This window comes from Coffea eugenioides, chromosome 2, assembly GCF_003713205.1.
Source record: "Coffea eugenioides isolate CCC68of chromosome 2, Ceug_1.0, whole genome shotgun sequence".
Lineage (NCBI taxonomy): Eukaryota > Viridiplantae > Streptophyta > Magnoliopsida > Gentianales > Rubiaceae > Coffea > Coffea eugenioides.
In genome coordinates, this window is record NC_040036.1 from 14,216,763 (window position 1) to 14,241,915 (window position 25,153).

General features: G+C 34.1%; 2 protein-coding genes and 1 pseudogene across 2 annotated transcripts; all 3 read right to left on the bottom strand.

Moving 5' to 3' along the window:
- Positions 1 to 2,740: 2,740 nt before the first annotated feature.
- On the bottom strand, positions 2,741 to 7,882 carry LOC113762488 (GDSL esterase/lipase At5g45920-like). The gene is made up of 5 exons (XM_027305953.1): positions 7,659 to 7,882; positions 7,274 to 7,522; positions 3,836 to 3,903; positions 3,505 to 3,669; positions 2,741 to 3,027 (listed from the first exon to the last, which is right to left on the bottom strand). The coding sequence occupies exons 1-5, from the start codon at positions 7,755 to 7,757 to the stop codon at positions 2,868 to 2,870; spliced, it is 741 nt and encodes a 246-aa protein (XP_027161754.1). The 5' UTR covers positions 7,758 to 7,882; the 3' UTR covers positions 2,741 to 2,867.
- A 6,550-nt stretch (positions 7,883 to 14,432) lies between these two features.
- LOC113757036 lies at positions 14,433 to 15,460 on the bottom strand (annotated as a pseudogene).
- Positions 15,461 to 15,590: 130 nt separating this feature from the next.
- LOC113757045 (berberine bridge enzyme-like 24) lies at positions 15,591 to 24,819 on the bottom strand (the record flags this gene model as incomplete). Its single annotated transcript, XM_027300457.1, has 3 exons — positions 15,591 to 15,652; positions 17,076 to 18,615; positions 24,790 to 24,819. Coding segments are annotated over 3 exons (1,632 nt in total), but the record flags the coding sequence as incomplete, so codon positions are not given.
- Between the last annotated feature and the right edge of the window lie 334 nt (positions 24,820 to 25,153).

Sequence of the window (25,153 nt, forward strand, 5' to 3'; positions counted from 1 at the left end):
TTGTTAAATTCAACTCAAAAATACCACAATATTTTGACATTATACAAAACTCACATCTATGAGAATTAGACATTGTGAATTTGAATTCTAATTCAATTTTTTGATATTTAGATATTGCAACTTAAAAAAAAAAAGTTTTGAGTTTGGAGGAAGTCAAGGAAAGAGAAAATACAAATACAAACTTGATAAGAGGCAAAAAATGAGAAGAAAGTGAGTGAATGTCGCATTCAATGATTAGTTTTTAGGGTTAAGGAAAACATTTTCAAAAAATGATTAGTTCTTTTAAAAAAAAAATTTCAATTTAATAGACAAAAACAAAAAAGCTGCCAGTTCAATCCGGTTCGTACGGTTCGCATGGTTTGAATAGTTCAATCCGATTTTTTTAGTATAATCAATCCAAAGCATGAATCGGATCGGAGCCAAACGGGCCTGTCCGATCCGGTTTTTAAAACACTGCTCATATAGAGAGAGCTGCTGCGCTGGGCTGGCTGCTACTAAAGCGTTGATATTTAACACACACGCAAGGATGAGAGACGGAGACAGTTCCAGTGTGATCGTGGTCAATTGTGGTTCCATCGGCAATGCAGAAGGCGTCCACGTTTTAATTACTCTGTCGTGTTTTATGGAATGGATCTTGGCGAGCAATTAATGGGTGTCACTACTCATTAGGGGGCTGGTGACACTGTCGGAGCTATGATTTTCATGCTAGAACAATTTTTATTCAAATACTAATACCTTATCCCAAATAATATTTCGCTTGCATCATCAATCAACCTCATGTATTTCCAAATAATATTTCAAATAATACATTATCCAATCAATCAACCTCATGTATTTTGTTGGAGCCCATTGTCTACTGATTTCTCTTTTGCTTCTTTTTTCACATTAATGCAGCAACAAGATTTTTTCTCTCATTTCCCCTCCCATTCCCACCTTCAAATCTCTTTGCATCTTTCCTATTATATAATTTCTTTTCATTTTCTTGAAACCTTTGCAAAGTGTGGTTCAAGACCTTTTGTATAATATTTTTCTCCGCATCACTCTTGCTATTTGTCCATCACTATCAATAAGTTTTCTCTCTTTTTTTCTTTTCTTTTTTGGTTTTATTCCATTATATTTTCTATCAAATAATCTTTGCCTTACAGGTTTTTGGAATGATCATAAATTTTGATTAAATTTGGGATGCAATTTTGTTGCAATTATAGTGAGATTCAGGTTCTCATCTTTTGAGTAATTTTTGTTGCAATTATAGCACTATTGTACATTTTTTGTTTTATTTTCCTTTTTTTTTTCAATTCAATCCCATACTAACAAATTATAGATTCTATATAGAGTTTTTTTTTAGCTTTTGTATTACTATGAATTTGGGTTCAATTATAGATCATGAGCAAGTCTTGTGGTTTGTTGCTTGCATAGGAGTAAATTTGGAGTTGTTCAATTATTATATGAAACTTAACTTCAACATGTGTCCGTATTTATTAATAACTAGATTAAAGTAATTTTAAATTGCATTATGTTCTACATCCCATAAATATTGAAGGAAAAGTGTGTCTACATTTTTTCAGATTATTTTCATATGGATTGTTAGTTGTTTGAGTTAAATTATGTTGTCATTGCAAAAATAATTTTTAAATATAACTTTGAAAATATAAAAAAGAGCATTTTAAAGCAAAAAAAATTACAATATAAGAAAAGATTATGTTAAAAAACTCAAAACCAAATCAGTGAGTTGCGAAAATAATTGATAAATAAATTAAAGAAAACAAAAGGAGAAGGCAAACTAGTCAATTAATTAGAGAAAAAGAAGTAATTAGTGGACAATGAATCCAACAAAATCATTGAGAATATATGGAGTTGACTAGTCAAAGGTAATGTTGGTGTTTGAATAAAACTTAATCTGGTAGAAAGATTATGGCTCTGGCAATATCACCAGCCTACTCACTAGTATAAGTATAGGTGTTAATTTTTTGGAAAATTAAAATTAAAAAGCAAAGAATGGATAAATATAAAGAAAGGTAACATTTGTTAAGCGTATAAATTATATGTGTACTAATGAATATATCTACTAATCCAATATAACTTCTCTCTCGAAAATAATTTCACTCTCTCTAGAACTATTTTCTTCTCCTTGTCTCTAGAATTACTTCAATCAAAATCTCCTTCAACTCTCACATGAGAAAGAGACCAGACAAAGTCTTCGATCGCCCTTTTGTCCTTCTCCTATGGGGGGATTCCTCTCTCTAGTTTTTTAGTTTCTTTTGTAGAAATAAATACTCTCCTACGGTAATTGAATAAGAGTTTCATCTCTTCTAAGATTTTCTCTTGTGAGAGTGCTCGAAAGGCACCGATTAGATTTTTTTTTAACCGAAGCACTTTAATGATATTTTAATATCACAATATGTTCTGCTGTAATTACTTTATTGAGGGATAAAAAAAGAAAAGAAAATTACGAGTACTTCAATCGATGAGTATTAATTTTTTTTTTTTTTTAGAACCGCAGCTGCCACATTAGGCTTCATGAGGCATTAATGAAAGAAACCATAGTAAATCCAATTCACATGGACTTTTATAATAGATCTAGGCATCTCCCGGATAAAACCATTTATTGGAGCAAGAAAATTATGGATCCAAAAATATCGATCGAATTAGTGTAAAACCAAGAATTTGAGGACCACTTTCGAAGGCAATTGTTAAGATTATCAAAAGAACCAAAATAGTTACGAACAATTTGGTAGTTGAACTTCCTCATGATCATGATAAAGAGTATAATATTTATGAAGATATGTATATGTTTGTTGCTTTAGACCTCATACTCTATAACTAGCATGATGAAATAAAACGCACAGGGGCAGAAGGTTCTGCTAAATTCAAGTTTCAAAAGCTTTAAGGGGATCATTTGGATCAATGTCTGTAAAGAGTGGAAAGTCAGCTGGCAGAGTTTCCAGCCTCAAGCCTTGTTCCTCGAACTTTGCAACGACTTCTTCAAAAACAATCCTGTTGCCCCGCTCAGTAAGGTGTAAACCATCACTGAAATCAAAGTTTAAGGGGAAAAAAAACGGTTATTGTGACAATTACTGCCGAATCACCTGTCATATTTAGTCTAATACAGAGGTTGGATAATATAAAAAAGAACACTAATTTCATAGTATTGCAAAGAAGTTTGTATCAGCATACAAGAAAATGTAACAAAAGTTTCAGGGAAGCATCCTGGCTTTTCAGAATAGAGGATTTGGATGAACGACTATCTACAAGAGAAAAATCCCAAACTACCATCAAGAGGAAAATCAGGGATATCTTCGATCGAACGGGACGAATGCAAATTAAAGCTAGTAGTTTACCTGCCTTTTCCTGCTGTTGTGATTGCATTAGTATTTGGAAAGTAAATCCACAAGTATGATTTATCCGCAAGATGGAAATATAGAATTCTTTTACACCTTCAAGGATGCTGAAGCATGACTCAAGATGAAATTGTTCATGACACTTGGAAATGAAATGAAAGAATACCATAGGAAAGCAGTTTGCCAGCCAGGAATTTGCTGCATTTTGGTCCAAAGATCTATAGCTGGTGTTTGACATTCGGATGCAACAGAAAGACAAGCTATGGCATAACTGCCAGCCGCTTCATTTGTCCTCTCGGGCAAGCCCAGCTTGATCTCACCATATGGGTTCCTGCATTTTTAACGAACTTAAAGAATTTCGAGCTTCTCCAATTCTATCTATTTGTTATGTCAAACAACATTCAAGGATATAGTATAAGAAAATAAATTCAAAAAAGATGAATGAACATTCGTGTACACAAATAAACAACACAATAGAGCTCAAGATAGATGCTCACAATAGGCGTGCAGCTTCATCAATGGGTGGAGGTGTGATCAGCACAACATGAGTCTTAGGCCATCGTCTCTGAATCAACATATTCAGGGAAGTGACTAATAAGAGCCTCAAGATACAAGAAAAAAAACATATTAATGCAAAAACATAGAGCCATATTTTCCGTATTTTCCTGGAAAAATGCCTTCCAAAAGTTTTTGCATAGCTTTTCATATAGAGAGTTTTTGTAAATCACACAAGAAAGAACACAATTTATCTGAAAAATCACATAAAATAGAGACGGCAACCAAAAACTTTTGAGGTGTAACGTTCTCCTGCAACATTTCCAAGCTATTAGACAGGTTTCCCTCCGTATTTGGGAATAAGACAGTATAGAAATTGCTAATGCAAGGGAGAAAGAGTGCAAAAGTGTTCAGTAGCTTTACTAAAGATCAATAACCCTATTTTTGAAAAGTTCAGTCAACCTTGACTTAAGTTCAAACTTCATCACCAAGATAGCAGAACGAATAATAGCACGCTTATATTTGGCTTGAGATGATTACACAAATTACTTGGGCTACCATTTAATTTCTCTTCAACTGTATCGTTAGCTTTCTGAAGATCCTTTACATCTTGGTGTATAATAGACAAGCATTATCCACTTGGAAACGACACAAGAGACAACAGACCAATTCAACTATCTGTTCTCGAGCCGAAGTTGCTCCATTTGGAAGCTGGGCTTTACTTTTCATGTTAGACTTGACTCAACTGAAGACTTCCAAAAAGTAGAGGACACTTGCCTAAAAGGAGTGATAACTTTCGGGATTCATGATTCTAGAGACACTCCATCTTGCCAAGGTCAAAAATAAAAGGTAAAGAATATTGTCGCTTGAAAATTTTTTCTGCCTGTCATGCCCATTGATTCTTAATTCGCCAAAGTTCTCATGCACATCATGACAATGGTAGAAGAAGATAGATACAACTGTGTTCTTTGATTTGCTATCATGTCAAGTCTAGCAAATCAACTAGAAGCACCAAGGGTAATGATATTATTAAGAGGATGGACTGGTCAAAGGAAACAAAAGTAACCTTACTCAATGCCATTAAAAAAATCTTGCATTATTGGCCAACATTGAAGACATCTAATAAACCTATAGTATGTGAAACCTCGCATACTTAGGACTTCTATTAGGACTCCTAAGACAAGATCAAGGGCCTAAACTAAAAGGCATTGGCCCACAATTCAGAATAATTGATAGATCCATCTACCAACATTAAAAAGATAGAATGATTGATCTAACAAACAATTGCAATTAACATACTCCTGACTGGAGAGAGAGCAGGTGATCAGTGTTTGTGATGCAAAATGCGACTAAGGCATTGCCTCTCAATGCCGGAGTAAAGTAAAGGCTAACGAAAATGACAGGGCACTCCATGCACTGCATTATTTAAATACAATTTAGTAGTAAAATCATTCCAGTGGCAAACACCAATAGTGACCCCTGGGCCTTATGCATTTATACTTTTTTGGCACCAGCTCTTTCTTTAAAAGATCTTCCTAGACCCACCAGTCCAATAACAGCACGTTGTGGCTTCACGCTTCCTGATTCACTTCTTGACAACTACTCACGTAATATCCCCACTTCAATGAAAGCTCATCATTCAAAGAGTTGATATTTTATGTTTAAACAAATATGAGTCTAGTTGCTGAATATACTTAGAATAGAAGCATATACTGAAAGCCTGCAATGAGGAAGGAGAATATTGTTATATGCAAAAGAACCATACAGATACTTTCCATAATCGTTCAAAGCCTGAATACTTATTGTTATTGGTGGACACCAGGAATATAATATAAACCAAGATATTAAGATAAAGATAACTGGTCCACTTCTGATACATATGTAATTAAGATATTTTAAAATATGGAAACCAAGATATTTGGAAAGAAGAAGAAGAAGAAGAAGATATTTTAAGGCATGGTAATCAAGAGTCCGTTCTGGAAACTACACATGCTATGCAAAAGACTAGGAAAGTAAAACAAAACCTGGGCTATGGTTCAATTGGAGTTGATTGAGATTCTTTTTGGTTCCGAAGGTTCAAATTATTCAGTTCAAAGAAAAAAGAAATCTCTTAAGACAACTTGACATGATACTAAGTATTGTTTGATTTCCTAAGTTGGTGGAGCCAACACAAAAAGTTAGTCAGTGCATAAAGTTCATTTTCCTCCCACATAGTGTCAGCCTCATAGTTTCTGATTGCAAGCGGAGTACGTAGTAAGAATTGGCCTAAAACACAGGAACAAAGCTTTTATCTACTTAATCTAAGAACGAAGATTATTCTTGGTTGATTATTATTTCATGAGAACATTTTATGTGGTTGGATGCAAATTGCTTAATTTGGAGCATTTTAAATTGTCATATCAGGTTGTCAATGCAGGCTTTTTTTTAACTATTGTAAAAGATAATTAAAACAATCCAGCTACCTAGAAAGAATAAACTGTTAAACTTTCATGCTAATAAGTTTTAGTTCTTCAGTGGAAGTAAATGGACAAAAAATGAAACTGAAATTTGGAAAGTGAGTAGATCGAAGGGTACCTAGTCTCCTTTACTGGGATTAGAAAGATCTATATAAAAGAAACTCTGTTCCTACGGAGAGGATAAAAACTTGACGAGAATTGACAAAGAAAAACTCTACAAACAATTTTTGTGAAGTTTTATCTGTCCTTTACGAACTGGTACTAAAAAAAATTTCAAATTGCTTCTAGATATTGATATAAAACATTTTTCATTATACCTTAATGAACATTAATACAATATGGTCATCTTTTTCATACGAAATTCATATTTTTCCAGCTTAGAATACATACTAACACAAGAGACAAGATAACTAGATAGGTATTCTTTTGGACTAATGGTATCATGACTCTGTGTAGTTGGTTTATTTGCTATAGGAATTTGTTTATCAACATACCAACAAAGCACGTTGAATATTGTTGGTGTATTCCAATTCTTGTTGAACAACAACAATACTCTCTTATTGCATATCTAATGCTATAACAAACACATCAATTGTATACAGCCGGACCAACCTGTAATTGTACCTACCCTAGTCTTTCTATGGAGTATTATTTTTCCTTCGCAGCTTTCTTCATCAAGAAAAGGAAAATGAACATGTGCCAGATGCATCATAGCACAGCAAATTTAAGTCCAAACCACAGTACCATCCCCCAACTAATCTTCAGCAAAGATCATCAGACAAAATCAAGACTGACTTTTGAAGAATAGCTACAAATCCCCACAGTATCAAGGAATCATGATATGATTCTCTCTCATCTGCATGTGTGCGTGTGCGTGTATGAGTTTGGAGAGAGATATGGTCCAGCTAGGTGCACGTGTACTGGCTCCCGATTTGTTTTTGGGTTGGGGGGGGGGGGGGGGGGGCGGTCGTGTTGGGGAAATACCTTGAAAAAGGAAAAGATGGAGCGAAGATTCTGCTTATACTCATCAACAGGCACGTGTTGGAAGGCACCATATTGATCAGGAAGACAAGCATCATTTGCACCAAAGAACACCGTCACAGCCAATGGTGCCTCTGCCTCTGCTTCGTCGCCGCCACTGCCAGCCGCCGATGCCGGAGGAAACGCCTTGTCTATCACCTTCAAAGCCCACCTCGTATTGTACCCACTAAACCCTCTCAACACCACATCAACCTGTTGTGCGTATACAACATTCAAGTGGTAGAGTATAAGCAGTTTAGCATTAGCACCTCATTTTGTTATTGATTTTGGTGAAGATAATCAATTATGTAAGGATATTACATATGTGTACAAGAAAAACGAAGCTAACCCTGCGAGAAAAATGATTGGTAAGAGCAGCACCCCATCCACCTTCAGCAAAAGAGTATTCAGTGATGGAGTCACCAAAAAGATATATCTTTGGTCTCATGTTTTTTTGAGATTGAAGGTTGTAAATGCTTGAGAAGTGATGGGAATTAATGGTGTAACAGGTGACAGGAAGGGGATGCTTGAGAATTAAAGCGTAGATAGGCAGAAAGCTGCTTCGTTGGGCTAACTGCTACCAAAACAGTGTATATTTTACACGCACACGCGTACTGCGGAGAGAGGCAGAGAGTTTTGGCGTGTTTAAATCGGACACGGCCCAAACGGTTGTCAAGATAATCATTCGGCCAGTTTTGTATAAAATACACAAGAAGTGATTTTGTATGTATACGGTGTAATTTATTTTTAATAATATTTTGTAGATCCCATACATAGTGTGAAAAACGATGTACAAGATACAATTTGGATCTTTTTTTTTTTTTTTTGTCAAATCTTGATCATGAACCTTCAGGAGAATCAGGACCCCTCATCCGTTTAAATCACTGGCAAGCGTGGTTCGACTCTTCGCAGCTACAAAGACTTTTAAGTGTCTTTGTTATAGGGCGGAAGATCAGGGGTTCAATCTTTATCTTCTATTATCTATCACTACTATATGATTTCTCCAAATTCAAACAGGTATATAAAACACCCATTTGGTTGGATGGTATTTTAATTTCCGCTAGTTGGATCCTCCCTTAGATAGGTTAATGTAGAAGTAGGGTTCCGATAATAGTTCAATTTAGGGTTCCGATAGTAGTTCAGTTTCGTTGATTCCCCTGGACCCTGTTTGTTGGGCCCTCTCTTTGATAGGTTGATATAGGAATATGTTTCGATGATAGTTCATCCCCGTTGGTTTCCCTTGATCCAATTGGACCCCCTAGATAGGTTGGTGTAAGAGTACAAGTAGCGTGAAAAGTTCAACCAACTATTTATGAAGTATGAACAAGAGTTGGGCTTGGCCCCTGTCGGGGTTTCTATCCCACATCGGCTTTGGGGGGTTTGGGATTTGGGTAGTTAAGTCCCTGGGAGCAATTCAAGAGTTGCCGGCTTTTGGGTTGACTTCTGGGATTAGGTTTAATTGGTCAAATTTTGTTTCTCGAAAGAAGATGAACAAGGCATTTTTTTTTCCTTTTTTGATAAAAAAAAGGCTACTTCGTCTTAAGTGCCTAATTATTTTTTTTTTTTTGTATAAAACTACGGGCAATTAATTGAAATTGAATTAACCTGAATTCCATCACCAGACGCTACCAGCTCACTTCACATTGAGAAACCATCCGATGGTGTCACATGTGATCAACATCCTATAGTTTTTCTGGTATGAAAAATGACCATTAATAAATAAAATTGAATTAATCAGTCAAATGGTGTCACATATATTCAATTTGACTTTTAGTTTGTATCGTCTGATCCAGATTAGAGTCTTGATTTATACTTTCTTTGATAACATCGAAAAAATCTCATGTTACATCACTAACTTTATTGAATATATATATCACTAACTTTAATTTGACTTTGAAAGGATGTCTTCTATTGTTGGGTTGGCTATTAAACTCTTTGTATCAAATGTTGATTTTTTAGCACATACTAATCCAATTGTTTCTCATTTCGATCACTGTGCTCGATCTATTGTATAGTGAAGGTCTTCGTCTTATCTTTCAACAATATCAGTAGGTGGCGCAATGGCTTAGCATTGAACAATTCTAATTATCTGAAATAAAAGTTAGTGTGAAAGTAAAAACAGTTATGGAATATTTAGATCGCAAAGTATATCTAAGTTTTTTAGTTTTCTTCAAAAAATTTATTCAAAACTTGTTCATGAACTTGTCTTTTACTGTCTTATGTTTCAGGCCAATGATATTGGAACTTCAAAAAACCCTCCAAACACTCCATTCTTTTTCTTTTTTTGGCTAATGAAATCACACAAAAACCTTTAAAATATTCTAGGAGACAAAAATTGCTCTTTATGCATTACCCGTAACTATTCCTATTTTGTCTCTTCAATTTTTTTCCATTTCGTTGCTCTTACATCAGTCTAAACTTGTTGTATAATTAATAATGGAGAAAATTTCAATTGTTATGATTCTATAAATACCGTGCGGGTATTAATCGTTTTAGTAGTTCTTGAACAAAGTGCTATGGTTTGAAATTGTCCATCGTTTTGGATTTGTTTTTTTTTCTTTAGGTGGAGCTTTATAAATTTAACCAATGCTATAGTTTTTCATCTTTTATATTTTAAGTTTTAACCATTTGTAGTGAAAGGTCTCCACAAAATAATGTAAAATGATCATTTACTGTGCCTCGGGGTAATTTGGTATTGAAATTGTTAAAAATTTTAAATTATGAATTTTTATGTCATTTTCAATGATAATAATGAGTAAGGATGGAATCCCAAGAGTTTTGTTGGAGGTTACAACAGCGTTGGCCGTGTTTCACTATTTAGTATTTACTGCATGGAAGCTATGAATTGATTCTTTCCTTCAGTTCATGAATGCACGTGTTGGTCGAACCAATGTAAAGGTGCATTGATTGACCCTGGTTCCAACTTATCTTTTCTTTCTTTTCTTTAGGTAAGCCTGGTTCCAACTTTACAGATTACCACATGATTTTCTTACTATTTTAAAATGTTTACACAACCCTCTTCTAATTCCAAATAAAGTAGATTGAAAATATTCTCCATAAAACCGTTAATTAAAATACCAGTAATACACTTATTTAAGCACTAAATCGAATAATAGTTTGACCACTTTAAAGAAAATTATAAGAAGATTATGTGCATAAATGTAAAAATCACACAAGGTATATATATTGAATATTTATGAAAATTATAGAGGGATTAACTGAATATTATGATTACATCACACATATTTCTAGAGTGCTTTTGGTTCAATTGACATAATTGTTAGTACTTTCCATTCATCTTTCACATTTCATAATTATGAAGATATTTTAATATCTTAAGGAGGTCATATGATATTATTATATGAGCGTTACAGTCATTCTTTTTCACGATCAAGTCTATAGAAGTTTTTACAAATGTGTGTCGAAAAATTCGTTAATATATAAACCTAATAAGTAATAAGTATGGATTAATTTTTCTCATATTATGGGAAGGAAAAGTGTAAGTGATCTGAACCGAAGCATCAAAGAGATGAGTGCGAGGAGGGTCGCAGAGGATTTAGATGCTTGATGCATGATTTTCGAAATAAATCTCCATTTTTTTTTACACAAGTGGACATATACCAAAAGTTTTATTAATTCAAAAGTATAATTGTTATGATTATGCTTCAATTGTGTGCATTCATATTTGGTTACGGTTTCTATTAACTAGCTAGGCAATTAATTAGGTAGTAACAAAAAATTGAAAGGGCATAAGGGAGTAGGAAAAATCTTTCTTCACTGTCATGTAGACTGCAGAGCATATGTAACATGCAATACCTTCTCAAAAACCCGCGAAACTACAGGTGCTCCTTCAAGATTTTTAGAATTTTTTTTGATGTAATAGGTACTTAGATTTATGAAATTCTTACGGTTTCAGTATTAGTCGCTCAGGTGGAAATTGCAAAGGTTTACCAAAGCAAAGAAAATCAGTAAACTATTCTTTCGTTTAATCTTCCTGTGTCTACTATAACTACGGAATGCACATTCTTTGCAATCAAATTCATTAAGACTTCGTGGCGAAACAAAAATGGAGATGACTTTTTGCAAGTTCCTTGATAAGTTATGGAGAAAAAAATATTGCTAGAAGTATTGATACAGATTCTATTATTGATGCTTTTAAATCTAAGAAAGGATGACAAGCACAATTTAGAACGCCTAGATTAGATAGATTGCAGTAAGTTGATGCCTATTCTTTTGGATATAATTTTTTTTATTTTGAATATTATGCTATAGTAGATTAACCTTTTGAGAATTTGTAACCCCATCGATTACATAATATGCTTTATACTAAATTCTTCAATAAGTGACTGTCATATCATTAGATACCATTCTTAAATGCCCAACAAATGTCCAGATCTTAGTTGGGCAGGTCTTCTCAAAGGGAGAACCAATTAATATCTAGTGCTTGATATGGGGAAGTACGAGTGTATTTGGATATAAAGGAGTTCATTTGGAACAATGTAGTAATTTTTTGTGATATAATATATTTGTGGTATAGACTTAATTGAAAAATAAAAAGGTTGTTAGAAATATAAAATAATTTTTGACAAATAACAATCTATCCAAACAAATTGAGTGTCTATCTACTATAAAATGAGACTCAGTGATTTTAATTATTATGCTATGCTAGTTCACAACATGACATGTACAGATAAATTTGTATTACAGTAAAATCTCTATAAATTAATACTCAATAAATTAATAACCTCTATTGAATAATAATTTTTTGGTCTCGACTTGGGCTAGCGAACTAAATTAATAATTTGATAAAATAATAAGATAACAAAATTTTTTTTGAAAATCTTACATAACTCTATGGTCCCATTTATATTATAAATTAATAATTCACTAAAATTAATATCATATTTTCCTATCAGAAACCCATTGTTGCAATTATTTTTGAGTGCATGTGGGGTTCTCTCTACTATGCTCACATAATACTTCACACATTTGATTAGTTATGATTGATTTATGAATGGGATAATTTCAAAAACCTCCCTCGAGGTTTCTAACAATTTCATCTAGTACCTTTGAGATTTTCAATATTACACTTACCTCCTTTGACCCTATAACATGACCATAATAACCTTAATATATTAATATTTTTGATGCAATTAAATAATACGCTCCTAATCTTGTGCATAGGAATGCACCACACAATTAAATATTTAATGAAAAAAAAAACAAGGTCACTTATAGAATAACTAATTATGTTCTAAACATAATTTTAACCTATTACAAATTAATTTTAGTTTGGTTTGAAAGATCTAAAGATGAATAGAAGAAGATGTAAGTTGAAGATTTAAATATAACGGTCATGAATTGGTACTCCAATATTTGAGGGATGAGATGTTATATTAACACAGTTAGTGAAATTTTTTAAGTTTAACAGCACTGACTTTTTTTCTTTTGTAACTTATATTGAGATCTTAGAATTTAAGGACTGATGGTAGCGGTAGTCATGATGATAATAGTACTAATTTGAGATATAGGAATATGAAAGTTTTAAAATAGTAGAGATGAGGGTTGAAAGTGGGTTTGAGATTTTGTGCATATTTTATATATATTTTTTATAGAATTTTATAAGAAGGTAAAATGAACTTCACAATTTCATGAGGGCAATATGGGTTATTCATTCAAAATTTTGACCATTGAATAGTTTTTGTTACCCAAGTGGTAAATTCAAGGGAGGTATGTGTAATTTTTAAAACTTTAAGGGTACTAAGTAAAATTATTAAAAACCTCAAGGTAGGTTTCTGAAATTATCCCTTTATGTATACCTTTTAGATGAAAAGTTATACCTTAACAATAAGAAATGTAAGAAGACTTTGTGTTTGTTTATTATCAGAAAAGTGTCTTATCATTTATATACATAATATTGTTAATATGATTTATTGTATATATTTAATAAAGTAGAATTAATATTCCTAAATGATAAAAATAATATCAGTTACTTACATACTTACATTGAAAACATTAATAGAATTAAATTATACTTGCAAATTAGGTAGATATGGATTGGTTTATATTCCTTAGATTTTAGCCTTCTTCTATTAATAGAATTATTCATATTTTTATAAAATAGAAGAAAAGTTTAGTTGATTATATGAGTGTTTCTTTGAATTGTCAGTGCACTCTAAAAATTAATAAATTATTAATTTATCAATTAATTAATACCTCTTTAAATTAATAGAATTTATATGGTCCCAATATTATTAATTTATAGAGGTTTTACTGTAATTGCATGCTACTCTCATTGTATATAAAAATCAATATTCAATCCATAATTGTGTATCCAATGTCATTTCAATTTTGATGGTAAATGTGCTCATTACTTTTTTGCAAACATACTTTCAAGTGTGTACTAGGATGCATAAACAAACCGTCGTCGCGATCACCTTATATGTATGAAAGAGAATAAAAGAGTTACAATGAGTCAAAGAGACCTTGATATATTAGTTAAAGATAAGATTCCAAAATTTAAAGATTTTGGTTAAAATCTTTCTTTCCCTTTTCTACTTCTTAATTTCCAGCCATGCAAGTTCAACTAGTTAACAGTAAATTACTTTGAAGGTTCTTGAACTATTTCCATGTATTCATTTTAGTCCTCAATTTATCAACACAAATTTTTTAAAGGCTCAAAATCATTTTAGAATTCAAATTGTGGCCTTGGCATTAATCCAAAGTTTAACAATCAAGTCTTGTCCCGATATTCTTTTATCAAATTTTACAAATACCAAAGAACTTCCAAATTTTTAAAGTCAAGACATCATGGATATGACCAGTAAGGCAGCAACCAATATACTGATTTAACGTTCACATCATGATGCTAAGGTGATATGATTTTGGTGTACATAGGCTTGTAACTCATATATCATTGGGTAAAATACAAGGAACCCCCTTGTGATTTCGCGAAAAGACACCTTACCCCCCTATTGTTTAAAAACCTCCACATAAACATCCTAAATTTCATAACTAAAGTGGAAATTACCTTTTAAACCGGCTGAGTTACCAGTAGCAAGTCGAATACCCTCGTCTAACCCTCGTCTAACTTTATATTCTAGATATCAACTTTCAACCACTTTCATGGATCAGCAAGGTGATCAGCTAGGTTCTCCAAAGGTCCTTTTCCAGTTACAATAGCTTGAACAAAGAAACCAAACATGGAAAACATAGCCAACCTACCATTCTTGATTTCCTTGACTTTAAGCTCAGCAAAAACCTTAGGATCATCTGCCAATCCAAGAGGACCAAAGCTCCCTCAGGATAAATAGGATCAGTCACCTCCCAAGTGGTCCTCCGGCAATTCTGTAGCCCTCCGCAGCCCCCATTAAGCCGACTTGTGAAACCCAGATGGCTAAAATACTCTGTGCATGAATTAAGCTTGGGTAACCTAAATAATCAAGCCCACCTTCACTGAAGTTTGGAGAAGCAAGTGCTCCAAGTAAAAACACAACTGGTTGTGTTTCTCCTCAGGAAAAACACAACCAAGTGCTCCAAGTATAGCCCATCCTGAATGAATAACTTCTAGCTCACGGTTCTTGGCAAATGTCTCGGGATCAGCTGAGAGGCTGGCTGTATCCCACCCGTAATCACCAGGAATTCTCCGGTGAGGTAAGATGGCGGTGAGCCGGAAAAGGGGCCTAAGTATAGAACTCTGTCTGGACCATACCACGGACTCCCTGATAATGGTTTTGGTTTTGCTACAGTTTTTTCATGGTAACTCTTCCTTTAGCGGGGTTTTTTCCGACAATGCCATGGTAGAGCAGAAAATCTCTTTGTCCAGTTTAGACAATCAACACAGTAAAAGTAAAAGCGCGTTCCCTATATCCTTCGTCATTTGGGTTCGTTTCTTTTGGACTTCGGCTTGTATGGTTGATTTGCGCACTTCCATGGAAAACAACACCGCAGAAAGAGATTGAAGATCAATTTCGCAAAAGTTGGATCTTCTCAGATGCTGGTTGCACTTGAAGAAGGATTAAAGTCAGAGAGACAATGACTTGATCCGCTCCTGGTGTGATTAACAAGTAGTAGTAGTATATAACAAAGCAGCCAACGTGTGCTGCTGCTTTCTTTATTGACTACTAATCTAAATATACCTTACCTCAACATCTTGTGTCACGATTTTAGCAGTGACAACTAATATTTCAGCAACCAAGAACCATATATCTCAACTCAATATATGGCATTTGTTCTCCACGCTTGGAGGTGGAGTCCCGTAGCTACAGCTACTCTTCTTCTACTACTGCCGAATCCTCTCACAAGGTGAACTACCGGACTCAGAAGTAGAGGCTCGAAGGCAACCTTTAGGGAGAAGATTGAATCAGGATCAGAACCAAGATAAGGTTTGGCAGGAACTAAACTAGCTCTATTAAAGCTGCTGCACGTATTGAGTTGAAAATTTCAAGGATATCAGTTGCATTTATTCCAGCCAATAAAACTAGTCCACGCATTGAGTTGAGATGAAAGTATGACTTTTTTTTTTTGTTTTTTCCTCTTTTGAAGGATATTGTGAATACCGATCGTCACTAGGTTAGATGTCCGGTTACAAGTCAATTTTCACTTTAGTTATGAAGTTTAGGGTGTTTATGTGAAGATTACTAAATGATAGGGGGTAAGGTGTCTTCTCGCGAAATCACAAGGGAGTTTCTTGTATTTTACCCTATATCATTTGAAGCAAGGCTTTATATACCTTTATGATGCAATGTGGGTGTAGTAATTTGGAATCATTACATAGTTACTTAAGTGCATTACGTTGACATCTTATTGCATTTAGATTCCATACTTCACAAAGCTTTGTAACCCGAATTTAGCATTGTACGGTCCATATTTCATAGTGCTATGTGGTAGTATTGATTTGCAATCATTACATACTTATTCGAGTGCATTATGTGGATATCTTACTGTATATTCCATACTTCACGAAGTTTTGTAGGCCAAATTAAGTGTTTACATGAAACTTAAGGGTGGTATGAAAGGACCAATTTGGTTGGTCGAGAAACTTTAATGGCAAATTTGAATTGATACTCAAAAACTAAGGACTAAATTGATGAAATTTCAACATACGGGATTCGTAACTCAATAAACCCAAAATGCCAAAATACATGATTCGGAAAAGACTAAACTCTAAACGCCGCCCACATAATTTAACAAATAAATCTATTCGGTGCCTCGATTCCTGAAAATTCCATTCATAACAAATTTGTTATGAATTTAGGAGGAAACATGCACTTAAATTTCGTTCTCACGAGCGTGCGCTGAATCCATATATGGGTGTCCTATAGCCAGATTATTTTTTTTTTAAATTCCCTTCTCTGCGTAATTCAACAGAGGTTTGCCTGTGTTGGATAGTTTGTGCTATGCCTCCATATGAAAACAATAAACATTATGGAAATCCGCAGGAGTACTGAATTTACTAGCTTTCTAGAAGCAGCAGACAAAATCTGAATAAAGAGCAGGAGCAGCCAGTATGGGCTTGAATTTAATAAAATCTACAGGAGCGTGCTCCTAGCAATGATTGGACTGGTGACGAGATACAAGTTGCAACTTCAATCAATTTCGAGGTCTGGAGCCCATTTATTTAAATTCTAATACATAATTGTTCATTATCCAGCAAATTCAAGTGTATAATCTTCATGTTCTGCGATTAATTACCAACTTTTTATTTCCTTTTTTCCTTTGGACTGCCAAGGATTGGATGACGCGTAATTGCTAATCTCCTTTCTACCTTCTGATAATGGTGGAATGCTTTGCTCGTTCTTAAAGAAATCTCCTGGATCCACCATAGTCTTTACCTCCATCAATCTGTCAAAATTTTGCTTCAAATACTTAGTTCCCCAAATGCTTGCTTTTTCATAGCTTGTGATGCCATCAATATTGTTGACTCCCAAATCAAGATCCCTGTAGTTCAAATAGGCAGCTCTTGGGGACTTTGAAACATAGGGATCCATGTATTTGTAAATCCTTCTGATCCACTTCATTTCTCTCGTATTTTCTGCATTATTGTATTCTCTACTCCAGGCAGCCCAATAGTGAATGATGTAAACATTCCCTCCTCTATGAGGGAAAGATGTCGCAGATTCTAAGATTTCACTCAGCCTTCCTCCATAAGGACTGAACTGTAGCGAACGATATGCATTAGTACTATCTTCTTCCAAAATTCTTTGGAGCATTCCTTTTAGACCATTTACTGAAATGGGATGCCTAACAAAGTCGGATTTCCCCTTGAAGTACAGCCTATACACTGGAGTCCTGCTTAGAAGAACATCAATGGATTCGTCTCTGGGTAATGATGCAAAGAAGAGTGTGGACTCAATCCAGCTCATCTCGCTGCAATCTTCTTTTACCAAGCCCATCTCGCGGAAGCTTTGCTGCATCAAATAAAGGAGATCATCAACTCCGCCAAGAAATAAAGCAAGAAACGATACTCTGATCGTTCTGTTTCCATCTTGGGGAGAAGATACAGCATTAAATTCAAGCCTGATTGATAGGTTTGGATCAATCTTGTCAGCAATGTATTGCCACTTGTGTACTAGCTCAATTGCATTTTGATCCATTGTCTTGGTTACGTTAAAAATTGTCACATTTTCTGGAACCGAAACTAGGCTTATTTTCCATGCAACAATAATCCCAAAACTTGCTCCTCCACCGCCTCTAATGGCCCAAAAGAGATCCTCTCCCATGGAGTTTCTATCCAAAATTTGACCATTAACATCAATGATTTTGGCATCAATGATGTGATCAACAGCCATCCCGAATTTGCGCGACATCATGCTGTATCCTCCTCCACTGAAGTGCCCTCCCACACCTACCGTGTGACAAGTACCGCCGACAACAGCTAGTCTCCTACTTTTTTCAGCAACCCTGTGATAGAGTTCGCCCAAAGTTGCACCAGCTTGAACCCATGCAGCATAGTTTTCTGTGTCAACAGATATCGAGCTGAGGTTTCTGAGATCCACAATGACAAATGGGATTCTTGAAATGTAAGAAAGACCTTCATAGTCATGTCCACCACTTCGGACTCGAATTTGAATGCCCAGTTTCTTGGCACAATAAATTGCTGCCTGAATCTGGGATTCAACACATGGTGTAAGAATGTAAGCTGGCTCTGAGGATGAGATTGATGCGGATCGCAAATTCTGCGCTGAGGATTGCAAAATGGACAGATATGATGAGTTTTCTGGGGTGTAAATAATGTCAGATATTGAGCTTGAGTTTTGTGATGCAAGGCATTGGACAAAACCATCATGAATTTGAACTGAACCAGCCTGTATGGTGACCAGCAGAAGAATGAGCAAGGAAAGAAGTGAAGGCAACGAGGAGTAGCTTGAAGCCTCCATAGTCCATAACTCCATGTCCCTTTCTGGTTCAAGACAAAACCCGAACTTGTTAATCTCCTATTCATAAAAACTCGAGGGAAGGTTTCAATATCAGGAATTGCATAATACCTACACAATGTTCTAGGTGAACCAATCAAATAAACACTTTCCCAAGAAATGTGAAAGTACATGAAACCCAAACGGCAAGCTTTATCTTGGTCAATGACCAACTAGTGGGCAAGCCTAATAGTTGTTCTTTTTTTTTTTTTTTTTTTTCGGATACGATAGCTTCCTACACTGTAGGGGAGGGGGAGGACCCTAAAGAGATCCAAGAATAATCCGGAAGGGACTGAACCACCACCGGACCAAACGGATGCACTACGTACCCGTCTGGATTTTTTAAACAAGACCACGTTTAATTATGACAAATTAGTGTGAGGCAAGGGTCACCGAGTTTTAATGCTTTGGTGGTAGGCACCAGCCTTGGGCTGGTGGTTGCCTAATAGTTGATCAATGACCAATAAAACAGCTCCAATTAGAATTGAACACTTTAACTCTCTCCACATCATATGCATTTAATGATTTACTAATAACTAAATACTACCATTTTAACCATTTTTTTTACACCATCATATCTGAGAAAGGATTCAAAAAAAAAAAAAAGATAGGATTCAAAATTAGGATACAGTGCTTTAGATTCCGGAAGGAAAATATGATATAAAAACTGTAGTGAGAGTTGAGGATCTTGTAGTCCTCAACTACAAGATGATGGTTTTGTTATTATCTTGGATTTTATATATTATTATTGTTTAGAAAATATAGAATATATATGCAAACGGAATAGACTTGCATATATATTGTCTCATGAAGTTGTAATTTTTATAAAAATCAACTGTTATATCTTGTTTAAGTTAATTTTGTGTTAATGTGGATGTGGTTTCGTACTCATGGTTTCTATTCTATATTGTTGTTAACATAATTGAGATGACAAATTATTGAGCCTATTAAGTGTTTGATAAAATGCCGAAAAAAAGGCGATCCTTTGTTTTTTATTTTTATTTTTATTTTTTTGGCTCATTGAAGTTAGAATTAGAGTCAACTAAGTTGGAAGAATTGGTCATCCATTTGGCAAGTTGTGCTTGGTCTTTGAACAACTTCTATGAAACTAGTTGAGATTTGCTGTGCCTACTCAAAAGCATTTAATTACAATCATATTTTTGAGAAAATACAATGAATTGTTTCTGACCTTCTATTTTTACATTTAGCGTATAAATAGTTTTATAATTTTGGAGTTGATAATGTAGTTAGTGTTTAAAAGTAAAAAGAACAATGTGTATAATCCAATGATGAAAATGGCCAAAACTATTCCGATTTGTTAGAAGTTAGAATAAAAATTTTAGATTAACTTTTTGCATTCTTGATAGGTGCCATTTAACATTTGGAGATAGATATTCGTTAAACATTCAACAATAAGTTATGGTTGTTCAGAGAAACTTAGAAAATAAAATAAAGTGCTTCTTCTAAAATATCTCCAAGAAAAAAAGGCGGAAAAAAGGTAACAGCCCATGTTAAAAAATAAAAAAGAATATAATTCAGAAAAATAGTACTACCATTGGTTGGGCTCACATATTCCTCACCTCAAAGGATTGAATACAGAAGCAAATTTTGTATCTGTTTCAAATTGAAAATTTTGTATAATTGTTAAAAATGAAAAATCAAATTTAAAAAATGTACTGAGTTGAATGTTCAACTCATGATGTTATGAAATAGAAAAAAATCCGACTCCTTTCAGAATCCTTGTCGATTATAACTTGTAAAAAAACTGCAATTGAGGGGGAAAAAAGATATCTAGTATATTCTTGGCCAAAATTTGTAGCACTCATAAGGAAAATACAAAAACGTCTATCCACAATTTATAAAAAATAAAAAGAAATTTGCATCAATTTCTATGATGGCTGAAGAAATTGCGAGCTTACCAGAGCTACTTTTTTCGTCCGTTAATAAGAACTACTTTTTTTTTTTTCCATTGAGAGCTAGACCTACCATTTGAAGACATTCTATGATGCCTAGAGCAAAATACATTCAAGCAAAGTAATTTCTAGTTGGAAAAAAAATTATAGAAAGAATTTCAGAAGAGAGGTAGAGACTTATGCTTGACAAAAATCGAGCAAAGAAGGTGAGTTGCAATTCTTGCACCGATCTATTTCTTACCTACAGGCAAGTAGGTGGTTCAAACTGAAACAACAACTAATAAATGAAGGATTAAAAAAAACAAGGAGAGAAAGAAAACAGTAGGCATAGTCATCTCAAAATCATAAAAACATCAACTCATCTACAAAAATAAATAAATAAAAGAATCAATTTATAGAGCAATTTGGTAGAAATCAAACATAAGAACGTAACAAAAGAAAACAATTTGGCTGATTTACATAAAAATCGCAAAAAGGAAAAACTGAAAAAGGGTAAAATATCCCAGCAAATCTGATTCCTCAAACATGCAAATAAAAGAGTTAAACATAAAATATATGTCAATTACTTCTTTAGCTTCAAAATAAGAAAATGCAAGAAGAGCTTACCGAAACAAAAGCACTAAGAAGAACCAAATGACCAGAAGGCTCAAATAATTGGGCATTCTCTCTTATGTATAAGAAAATTTTTGATTAAAAAAAAGTAAACATCACATCTAATGAATTTTTGGAAAAAAATTGGATGGCGTGTGACAATCGAGACACATAGTCATCCGTGACCATGCAGGTTAGGTAGACAAAGATGGCTTTAGGTAGAGGAAACACATGGAAACAGTAAACTACACTATACCGGCTACTGCTCTTATCTTTCATCATTTGCGTGGCCATTAATTAAAAACCTTCCAATGAAATTGTGCCACTTGTACCAAGAATGACACTAATGGAAACTTGCACATAGATTGTCTCACCATAACTTCTTAAGCACAAGTACTACGTTTGAAGGATGACTGAAGTGTAAATTCTACTTTACAGTCGTAAATTATAGATGCATTCTCTTAAATTTCAATTTTGAATTCTTTACCCCATAAAGTATGAAATATATTCCACTTTAATACTTAAGATTCAATTTTTAGATACCTTACCGTCTAAACCATGAAATCTATTTTACTTTAGTCTCCACTTTAAATTTTGAGCAATACTTACCTGCTACTCTGTTAGTTTTGATAATTCTATGGATAGATTTTATATTTTACGGGTAAATTGTTCAAAACTAAAATGGGAAGAATTTCATACTTTAGGGAATAAATTGTTCAAAAATTAAAATGTAAGGACTAAGGTGGGACTGCGTCTATAATTAAGGATTTGAAGTAAAATTTAGCGGATGATTAAACATAATAGTCAAATGTAGTTCTATTTCTTAATTGTCATGTGAAATGTGAACTCTCAAACTTGGAATATATTTTTATGCTTTACGAGATAACGAAGATTTGCACGACTACAACTAACAAATTAATATTTTTTAATAATTTATTTGTGAAATTGGGTGTTTTAATACCAAAAAAAAATGCTGGGCAATGAGGGATTGCACAAGATGATTGCATTCTTCGACTCCCTTCAATTATTTCTCCTCAGTCCCTTTAATAATTGACTGTCAAATACAACGTTTCATTACTAAACTCGTCCTTTTACATTTTTCACAAGTTAAATTGCCATTTAAACAAATTTGGCTTATTTGTTTACCATAAGCAACGTTGGTAAGTCAAAGTCTGCTTGAATCTATATCATTAATATAATACAGTCGATGATGAAAAGAGCTAGCCCCAAAATGACTTTTTTTTTAAAAAAAAAAAAAATTTATAATATAAATGGGAACACCCGAATCTGAAATTTCTCACTTACATCCCTTCCTTTCAAACCACCAACCCATCCCTCCCCTCTAAACAACTTGATGTTCGACTAAACTACTCCAAAGTTCACATCTCTTGTCGCAAGACACTAGTAGCATTATCTATTATGTATTACAATATATATATATATATATCACCTAATATATCAATAATAAAATCATTATATGCCTAAAACACCCTTAAGTACTCTGCTACTACGTACTTATTGTGACTTCTGTCAATTAGAGTCCTATATCTTCTTAACGAGTCTTTACGTCTAAATCCCGTGCTCCTAAATTTTTGTTGAGCACAAGGAAGTCAATTATGATGGTCTTCATAAGTCCATGACGCGTAGAAGAGTGAAACAATCCTAGTTGCCAAGTTTCAATCAAATTTGACAACTTCGTTAACAATCACATACACATATGAAGCTGAATATCGTGTTTCCTTTTTTTTTTTTTTTTTTCTGGGCAAAGCTAAACATTGTGTTACACGTTCCTCTCCTAATTTGTCTATTTACCCGAAATAAGAGAAACTTGGTTGTTTAATTTTCCACGTAACTTCTAAGCGCGGCTCCTGTTAGTAGCAAAAACAAAACTGAGGTCATTTTCAGACTATAACTGGAAATGGTCACACGCCATTGACGCCAAGATCAAAGAGAGAAGGATAACATTAATTTGTTGTCCTTTATGACATTATCAAGGCTACAATGCCTCCTATTATTTTCAAGGCTTCAATTCGCATCATGATGATAAGACTTGAAAGACACTGCTAATTGCTATTGATGAAATGTTGCATTATTCCACTTGTCCTTAAAAGCTTATCTAATAAATGTAAAACTTGCCTTCTAAGACATTACTAATACTCCTACAAAAATTTGGAGGCCACATGTATACAAACGACCATGCACAATTTTCACTTGGATGGATGGTTGATCTGACATGCAATTGTCATACAGTTGAATTCGATAGTGGCAGTAATTAGCTAGTGTTTTGATGCATGCAAAGCAATGATTCTGACTATCTGAGTTTAGAAAGAGCCGGAAGATAAAAGCGGGTAGTTCATCCACTACATCATTTAACACCGAATTACTAGTAAAATTAGCCAAGTGTTAGAGAGAAGTACCGACAAGTAGGCCATTAGCAAGTAGCCTTCAACCTTTCGGCACCAGTCTAACAAGACCAAACTGAACATCCAACCAAACCAACTTGTTTTTAGCAAGTTCGCCACCAAAGGGGACCCATTATTGGATGTGGGTTGTGAGTTCAAATCTTGCATCCTGCAATTAAAAATGTTAAAGAGTGTGCTGGATAGGCTTGTCAATGGTTTGGAATATTGAATTCCGACTTGCATCCTACTCAGACCCATTTAAATGAATAAATAGTTATAAAACATATACAAATATTAATATATAATTTTGGATAGGATATACCAGACCCGTATTCGGACTCGATCGGATTTGGATTCGGGGAGATCAAGTGTAAGACCCATCGAGTATACGGATCGAATCCAGAACAAGTATAAATTAATAAGTTCGGATCTGGAACATTCAATTCTGACCCGAACTCGATCCGTTGACATGTCTAGTGCCGAAGCATACCTTTGATTAATTAGTGTGCCAGAGCACCCTTTTGATCTAAATGAATCTGTCTTTCCTCTAACCCTTTATATAACCCAGTTAAGTTCCCCTCATAGCATAACATCGTATAGGTGTTGCCAATTGATAAAAGAAAAATTTGCATATCACTATTTGATTATGAGTACCCACCTAAAAATCCCCATTTCTAGCAAAGCTCAAGAATCAACACATAGTTTTACACCTCTAAGAAACTATCAGTCAAGTTGATGCCTGTACTAAAGATACAGCCGCGTGATGAACTCAGGCAATAAGTTTAAGCAGATATACTCCATGATGGTTAATAACTTCGCGAGATTCTGCACTGCAGTAGGCAATTTTCAATGCATTGAAATTTGAAAGTAACGAATGCCCATTGTAGCTTTGTTGAACACGGCATGTATGTTCCGGACAATGTTGAGCTGCCGTTCAAGGTGCCAAAGTACTGCGACATGAATGGTTATATTTGTTGGCTAGTAAGCTTTTTTCAAAATTATACTTTTTATTAATTGAGCCAACTTGTATTGGTCCATATATCTTCTCCTAATTTATTTGGGTTGCTGTAGAATAAACAAGGGCCGCTTTGCAATTACAGTTAATCAATTGCACCATATAATGTAAGTACTATCACAATAAATGTATGTACGAGAACAACAAAGGAAGATGATAAGATTTGTAATATATAAAAAAAACACAACAAATTTTGTCACTAATTGAAAGTTATGTAACAGGGCTATTTCCATTTGTCAAAATTCAAATTAAATCTTTTGGATCATCAATTGTTTGGTATAATTACTACTATGTTTTCAGACTCGGACCGGGTATCGACTCGGTCGCAATGGGTTCTATCGGATTCGATCGGAGTTGAATCGGATGACGTCATAAACAAAAATTATTTAAAAACTAAACTATTGTATGTAAAATACCTAAGAGCATGTTAATATTAATAAAGGTATATTCATATATATTTGATGTTTCAAATATATTTAACAAGAAAATACAAAGAAATTAAAACAATC

Bases quoted from the DNA above. Each gene is read 5' to 3' on its own strand.
- LOC113762488 (XM_027305953.1), bottom strand. From the start codon at position 7,757: ATGAGACCAAAGATATATCTTTTTGGTGACTCCATCACTGAATACTCT. The intron at 7,523-7,658 runs GTTAGCTTCGTT...TACGCACAACAG, and splicing joins CCAATCATTTTTCTCGCAGG to GTTGATGTGGTGTTGAGAGG. The intron at 3,670-3,835 runs GTGAGCATCTAT...TTAAAAATGCAG, and splicing joins GATGAAGCTGCACGCCTATT to GAACCCATATGGTGAGATCA.